General features: G+C 50.4%; 1 protein-coding gene across 1 annotated transcript in view; it reads right to left on the reverse strand.

The window, feature by feature from the left end:
* Positions 1-1049: 1049 nt before the first annotated feature.
* pdlim5a (PDZ and LIM domain 5a) overlaps positions 1050-8456 on the reverse strand; it is a 9913-nt gene continuing 2506 nt past the window's right edge. The window contains exons 3-9 of the mRNA XM_084690035.1: positions 8136-8197; positions 6186-6268; positions 4091-4301; positions 2602-2782; positions 1808-1928; positions 1599-1714; positions 1050-1468 (exon numbers count right to left, since the gene is read on the reverse strand). Of these exons, the coding sequence (XP_084546161.1) occupies positions 1379-1468; positions 1599-1714; positions 1808-1928; positions 2602-2782; positions 4091-4301; positions 6186-6268; positions 8136-8197 (864 nt within the window). The 3' untranslated portion in view covers positions 1050-1378. The remainder of the gene's footprint in view (positions 1469-1598; positions 1715-1807; positions 1929-2601; positions 2783-4090; positions 4302-6185; positions 6269-8135; positions 8198-8456) is intronic.

Genomic DNA, 8456 nt, shown 5'->3' on the forward strand with positions numbered 1-8456 from the left:
TCTAATTTCCTTGGCTCCAACTATCGACGTCTTCAAGAAGTGCAGAAAGTTAAAACCACTGTGTGTATTTGGTGAAACACCCAACAGTATTCTGTAGTATAGAATACCTTAACGGGAGTAACCGACTGCGATTCAGTTAAACAAGATGGGAAACATAATTATTGGTTATATTAATCAAGTGACAGAATCCATGTTCATATCAAACGTTATCCAATCACAGGAAAGATTGAACATGGGATCTGGTTTCCACAAAACCACAATTGATCACAAAACCAATTCATGTGATATAAATAATACACATTTAATAACAGCCCACATCAGACCCCCCCCCCCCCCCCCCCCCCCTCTTCTCCAGCCCCAAGATGTCCCCAGGGCCACGGCACATTTGTTTTTCCAAAATGTCATCAGTGAGGACAGACTGTCCCCATGAAACGTGTTCCTGTTTGCCACCGGGCAGATATCTCCCTGCGGTGCGGTCCCAGCGCCCCGTGAAAGCTCGTCCTACACACGGTACGGAACGTCAACAAACACGTCGCTTCGAGTCGCGCGCATCAGCGGTCGCAAGTGCGTTTATTTAACAAACCCTGTAAATCGACCGTGTCGTTCATGGTTCTTAAGGATGCTCAAAACAAAAACACACAAAAAAAATCAATTTCCTCTCATCTATCCATTTTAAAACTCTGTTTTTGTTCTTTTTTGCTGTTAAAATACGGAGCCAGGGCGAACAGATGTTATTCAAAACTTGATTCTGGCGCTTGGCAACCGTTCAAGGTGATGATTATTATTAGGGTCTGGACTCGTCGCCAGCGCGGCCTTCCATCTCGACCGTGGCGAATTCCTGGATCCTCAAATCAACAGTTGGTGTGGCCAGTGAAGGGATCATGGGTAATTAAGAATCCCAGCTGAGAGAGAGGGTAAGATAAACTGAAAGAGAAGGCCTGGAACCAGAGAGGTCAGTTAAACAAACCCCAGACGATCTCCACTCCACACCCGGGAGAACGAAGGGATCTGTTATGACACCTCCAAACCACACACAAACAAAACTCAGGTTTTCATACAAAGCCATGCAACTTTATTGTCCATGTCTCCGTAGGTTCACCATCCACCTTACAGTCACAAAGCATAACCAGGCATGGATCAAATACAGAGAAAATACCTGAGGGTATTTGGGTGTGTTTAATATAACTCCAAGAGTGTGCTCAAGGCCTTCTACCATGGTGTAATTGTACCTGGTGGTCCGAATCAAGAACACCCCAACAATCTGACCGCATTCAACACACAGAATTCAACCTAGATGGCGTGGTTGTTGAGGACTGGCCAAGCGGTGGAAGGTGTGGTCATCCAGCCCAGCAGGTGGAGCTGTGGTGTGGAGGAGAGGTTAGATATGGAGGGTGTGGGCGTGCTTCTTGCACAGTGGCTTGTCCTTCTTAGAGAAGAAGGTCTGACCTTCCAGGGTGGTGCAGCACACCTGGAACACACACACACACACAGATGGTGACATGACAGTCAGGTGATGTGATGGTTGATGTAGCATTGCGGTTGTCATGGTGACGTGATGGCTGATATGACATGGCGGTAGTCATGGGGACGAGGCGTACCGCACAGGCGAAGCAGGTGTCGTGCCAGGTGTGGCCCAGCGCCTCCAGGAACCTATCACCCGCCTCGATGGGGAACTCGCAGCCATGGCAACCGGTCCCAAACAGGTTGTAGTAGTCTAGAAGGACAGGAGGATGATGAGTGTGTGTGTGTATGTACGTGTGTGTGCTGGTGTGTGTGTGTGTGTTGGGATGTGTGTGTGTTTGCTCACCCTGTTCACAGTACGGCTCCCCCTCCTCCAGGTGGAAGGTGTTGTTTCTGATTGGCTGCTGGCAGGACGCACACAGGAAGCAGTGAACGTGCCACGCCTGCTTCAGAGCGTTTATCACTTCCTGTCGAGGACAGAGACGGGTAACAGTAGGACTGCATGTGTGTGTGAGAGTGTGTGTGTGACAGTGTGTGTGTGTGTCTCCTTCGCTGCCCTGCCTGTCTTCAGACCCTCCTGCAGGCCCAGGCTATCAGACTGCCCACACACACTCATCCAATCACCCTCCCGTTCTCTCTCTCCTCCATCACATGACAGGGCTTAAGCACACACACAGAACGCAACACACCGCTTTCCCACCGGTCAAACTGAGAGAGCAGGGGAGGTCAGGGGGGCTGACTGAGAGATGGAGGGATGAAGGAAAAAGAGGGATTAAGAACGAGGTAGTGAGAAAACGGGTTAAAGGAGAGCGGTAAGCCGTTTAGAAAGTGTGAGAAACAGGGGTGGAGGGAGGGAGTGGAGAGGAGAGAGGAGGGAGAGAGAGAGGAAGAGAAGAGAGGGTAAGGAGGGAGAGAGGGTGAGGAGGGAGGGTGAGGAGGGAGAGAGGGTGAGGAGGGAGAGAGGGTGAGGAAGGAGGGAGAGAGGGGGATGGAACACGTGATGTCATCTCATGGTTGAGCAGCTTCCCCTGTTGAGAGAGCTCAGTTCCCACAGTGTGTGTATAGGGGCTATGTGTGTGTGTGTTCATGTGTGGTTTTCTATGCGTGTGCGTGTATGTAGTGTGTGTGTGACCTCCTTACCCCCAGGATCTTCAGCTGACAGCGTCCACAGGTAGGAGCGAGGAACTCCTCGTAGCAGTGTTCACAGTAGACCCCCCCCTGCTCCTCCACGAAGCCCACCTCCGCCAGAGACGTCCTGCAGTGGGTGCAGTTAAACTCCTCTGGATGCCAAGCCCGGCCCATGGCCACCAGGAACGGACCCCTGGACACACCCAACCACTTCTGTTACATCTGGGCCGTGTGAGGTTGAAGAATCCCCGGGTCAGTTTCGTTTTTTAAAAAGTATTTAATTAAAATGTTGGCATTTTTCAGAGAGCGAGAGAGCGAGTGAGAGATGCAATAAAGGGCCATGGTTGGATTGAAAGTGGCCTATGTGGTCACCAAACCACCTCTGCTACAGTATCTCCACCCCGGTGCCGTGTAATGCGAGACCCATCCCTCACAAACGGCCTGATTAACCTAAGTGGGAAAACATAACAACAGGGCCGATCTGATCGTCACAGCGGCTCCTCTAACCCGATCTGCCACCGACACAAGCCTGACGGGGAGCTAGCGGCCGTAGCACTCTCGTAGACACTTTATCCCCTCAGGACTGCTGTAAACCTACACCGGAATCGATAGCGCTAGCCGCTAGTCTTAGCTACCGCCCTGCTAACGAGCTGGCGGCCCAGAGGGACAGAGACGCGTCACAAACAGCGTTGGAGGGCCCGACTTGACCTTCGACATCGGAGTAGTGCTGAAGTGATGGAAGAAAAGAAGGAAATAAAGGTGTGGCCCTCTGATTTGTTGGACTGGACGCATCTCATGTTTCTTGCTAGTACGTAGGAGCTAGGTGGTAGAAGCTAGGAGCTTGGAGGTAAGAGGTAGGAGTTAGGAGCGAGGTGATACAAGCTAGGAGCTAAGAGGTATGAGTTAGGTGGTAGAAGCTTGGAGGTAAGAGGTATGAGTTAGGTGGTAGAAGCTTGGAGGTAAGAGGTAGGAGTTAGGAGCGAGGTGATACAAGCTAGGAGCTAAGAGGTATGAGTTAGGTGGTAGAAGCTTGGAGGTAAGAGGTATGAGTTAGGTGATACAAGCTAGGAGCTAAGAGGTATGAGTTAGGTGGTAGAAGCTTGGAGGTAAGAGGTAGTGTTGGTTTTGGACAAGAGCTCACTTTCTTCCCCCCTTCCTGACCTCCTCTATCTCTCCTCTCCTACTCGCAGTGATCATGTTCTATTTAGCAGATCTAACTCTGGGCTAACGACAAGGAGAACCTGACACCAGTGTAGCAGCAGCTAGGCCTTATCTTCAGCCTGGGACTCGCCAGGGGCATGACCCCAGTCTTGAGTATCTCCTCCTGGATCGTTCTGACAGAGCTAGCCAAGAGCACTGTCCCTCTCAGTGGGTACCATAGGGTTGGTCCATTCGGATTAATTTTCCAACTCCAGTTTGATCAATGGATGACCTGGTCATAGCGGCCACACATCAGTATAACTTCCTGTCTCATGATGACAACTTCCTGTGTGTCCAGTACCTGATGACCTGGTTACAGTGGCCACACATGGGCGTTCTGGTTCCTGCTGGGATGTGTTCCGCCCTCTGGACCAGAGACAGCTCGTCTTTAGGGTGGGGCTGGGGGGTGGGCCGCGCAGGAACCACCGGGCCTTTAGGAACCACGGCAAGCCCCCCCCGCACATTGAAGGACGGGGTGATGATGCCGGTATGATGACCCGGTTTGGGGACACCTGGGGGGAAGGGGAGGAGGTGTGGAGGGAGGAGGTGGAGGGAGGAGAAAAAAGGGGAGAGTTTAGGGGAGGGGGAGGGGAAGGCAGATAGGAGGGGGGAGAGGAAGAGAGGAGGGGAAGAGGGGAGGAGGGTGAAAGGGTGGAGAAGGGGGGACAGGAGGAGAAGGTATTTATTTGTATTCAGACATACTCAGGTTTCAACACCACCGGCCTTTAGACATGACGCCGGCAGCAGAGGAGTAAACACAAACACACGTGGTGTTGAAAGAGAGAGTGAGTGAGTGTGTGCCTGCATGTGTGTGTTGAAAGAGAGAGTGAGTGAGTGTGTGCCTGCATGTGTGTGTTGAAAGAGAGAGTGAGTGAGTGTGTGCCTGCATGTGTGTGTTGAAAGAGAGAGTGAGTGAGTGTGTGCCTGCATGTGTGTGTTGAAAGAGAGAGTGAGTGAGTGTGTGCCTGCATGTGTGTGTTGAAAGAGAGAGTGAGTGAGTGTGTGCCTGCATGTGTGTGTTGAAAGAGAGAGTGAGTGAGTGTGTGCCTGCATGTGTGTGTTGAAAGAGAGAGTGAGTGAGTGTGTGCCTGCATGTGTGTGTTGAGGTGCCTTCAGCAGGCCGGCAGGGTTGTTGTCTTCTGATCCTGATGGACAGTCGGTAAATCATGCAACCAGTCAGTACAACACACACACAGTGGTGTCAGCCCGGTCACCTTCCTGGAGGCAGGGCAGACACCTGGAGGCAGGGCAGACACCTGGAGGCAGGGCAAACACCTAGAGGCAGGGCAGACACCTGGAGGCAGGGCAGACACCTGGAGGCAGGGCAGACACCTGGAGGCAGGGCAGACACCTGGAGGCAGGGCAGACACCAGGCTGAGCGAGCAGGGAGGGCCGGCTTTGATCTCGCACACGGCCCAGAAACTGAAATAATGCCTCAGTCTCCCTGGTTATCATGAGATAGAAAACATGAAGGCTAGCTATAGTCTCAGGGACTCAGTGAGGTTATAAACCAAACAGCTGAGTTAGACTTTAATAACGTTATCTACAGTTCCCTCCAGGATCCCTAAACATTATAACTTACACACACACTCCCTACTGTAAACATTTTTCTTCACACCAACCGGAGCAGCCCAGGTGTGTGTGTAAGCAGTGCTCCAGCCCTCCTCAATACCCTGCTTCTAACGAGATCCTAGAGAGCCCAGGGAAAAACCAACTGAGAGTAGGATTTCACAACACGATGTTACGCTGAGCCCATGGAAAAACAGCCTCGATCCCCTCAAACTAAATCACCACGCTACCCCTGCTCTGGATAGCTAACCAAACATTTACGCCAAAAGGATAAATCCCTTTTAACAAGGAGGGAAAACACATTAATCATTCCGAAAATTCAGCGCTTGAGATTTTTTTAAATTTAATTCCCTTTAAAACCTGAGTTTATTTTGTTCGGGGGAAATCTATTTTTAGGAGTTTGTAACAAGCGTTTTATGGCTTGCCCTTATCAAAACAGACACGGCTCCGTTACTAATGGTGTTCCATCCAGCACACTTAAGGGCCTCTCCGAGGAGAGACCTGTTGAGCTGTGTTTGGTACCCAGCACCTTGTCATTCACCCTGGGATACATATCATGGTCTGTGTTCTATGTTCTGTCTAGGCACTCACATTGTGAGGTGGGGTGTTCACTCTGGAAAGTGTCACAGAAGAACAGATATGTGTGTGTCTGTGTTTAGGGGCAGTCCCTGTTGAGATGGAATAACACACACACACACACACACAACACCCCTACCCCCCCCCCCACACACACACACACACAACACCCCTACCCCCCCCCCCCCACACACACACACAACACCCCTACCCCCCCCCCCCCCACACACACACACACACACACACTCTACCGTGTGTCGCTGCAGGAGCCTTGGTCATGGTCTTCACCGAGGACGACTCATGGGCACTCAGCTCCGCCTCCTCTGAGTCATCGCTGCAGAGACAGGAACAGGAAACACATCATCACAGGAAACACAGTCATCACAGGAAACACAGGAAACACCATCATCACAGGAAACACAGGAAACACATCATCACAGGAAACACAGGAAACACCATCATCACAGGAAACACAGTCACAGGAAATACCATCATCACAGGAAACACCATCATCACAGGAAACACAGGAAACACCATCATCACAGGAAACACAGTCACAGGAAATACCATCATCACAGGAAACACAGTCACAGGAAATACCATCATCACAGGAAACACAGGAAACACCATCATCACAGGAAACACAGTCACAAGAAATACCATCATCACAGGAAACACAGTCACAAGAAATACCATCATCACAGGAAACACAGTCACAGGAAATACCATCATCACAGGAAACACAGTCACAAGAAATACCATCATCACAGGAAACACAGTCACAAGAAATACCATCATCACAGGAAACACAGTCACAGGAAATACCATCATCACAGGAAACACAGTCACAAGAAATACCATCATCACAGGAAACACAGTCACAGGAAATACCATCATCACAGGAAACACAGTCACAGGAAATGCCATCATCACAGGACACACAGTCACAGGAAATACCATCATCACAGGACACACCATTCTGACAGGGGTTGAGAAACACCTGACGAAAGTGGGATTTGAACCAGCAACCTCTTGATCTTCAGCCAAGCGCTCAGTAGCGCTGAGCTCCGCCCCCCAGGTACAGGGTAATCCCAGCACTCAGCCCTGAGGGACCACAGACCCCCTGCGGAGGCCAGAGACACAGCGTTCATCACACCCCGCAGCAAGGCACTCTGGGAAACATGCCCACTTTACGCCACAAGACGGATGCCAGGGGAGTAGTCATGGAGGTGGATGAGATTCAAACCTGTCACCTCCGACCCCCCCTCCACCCCCTCCCAATGCCCGCCCACCAATGTAAGTCTGGCTGAGATGAATGAGCCCTCTATGAAACACTGAAGTGCTCAGGTCATGTCTCCCTGGGTCTGACAACCCCGGGTGGGCCAGCACACTCACACACACACTGAGGTTGGGTTCCCATGATGCACTGCGGTGCCAGCTGCCTGATGGCTGTATGTCTGCCACGTGTCCTTATGGGTCCCCAAGGAAACAAGTGTTATGGCAACTGTGGCCATGGTTATGGCAAAGGTTTGTCTGAAGCTCCACCAGTTGTGTGAAGGTGGATGGATGCACACAAACACACAAGCACGCAAACCCAACACACACACACACACACAGACAAATACATACCACCCACACTCACACAGCACGCAAACTCACACACTCACTCATGCACTTCACACCACGTAAACTCTCACACACACACACACACACACCTCACACACACAGCTGGCAGCGTGCCAGGTGTGTGTCTATGGCAGTCCTGCAGCAGCTGGTCCACACAGCATAGTGACCGGCTCACAACACAAACACACAGGACATGGGAATAACCAACTACTAAGAGTTACTGTTACTGTTCATACGTTGATTTTTCTGGTATCGGTACACAAATATCTGTTCTTTCTACTTTCTGCTCATTACTTTAATATTAATCTGTTTTTGGTGGCATGATCCATATTATTTCTTCTCATTGCATGCATTTCAGTCCCTTGCTATCATGTACAACAGACGTAAACTAGTCTTTGAAGCTTGCAGAAGGCCACAACAACATATACTTTTACCATCTGTGCTGGGGACGCGTGGAGACACAAGGTACTGTAGGACAGACGACAGACAGAAGAGAAGAGTATAAGAGAGAGAGAGAGAGAGAGAGACAGAGAGAGAGAGGATGGTGACTGTGCATGAGAGAGAAGGATATTTACCTAAATACATAGACAGCATTGACCGGGGAGGAGAGAGTGGGGTCACCTGGGTCAGTTACTGACTGGTGCCATGACACTCTTGGACAGAGGAGAGGACCAGAGGAAGATAGGATGAGAGAGAGAGAGAGAGAGAGAGAGAGAGAGAGAGAGGGGGGGGGAGAGAGAGAGAGGGGTGGGGGGGGAGAGAAAATAAGATATTGAACCAGAAACAACTAGAAAATGAAAATAACTGAACTAAGGTCAAGTAAATGTTATAAAAGTGGATATTATGGGATGCAGTGGTGCTTTGTTTTTTGTCAACTGTAACAAAAGTCTTTGTTA

This window comes from Hypomesus nipponensis, chromosome 24, assembly GCF_054491055.1.
Source record: "Hypomesus nipponensis isolate SF chromosome 24, ASM5449105v1, whole genome shotgun sequence".
Lineage (NCBI taxonomy): Eukaryota > Metazoa > Chordata > Actinopteri > Osmeriformes > Osmeridae > Hypomesus > Hypomesus nipponensis.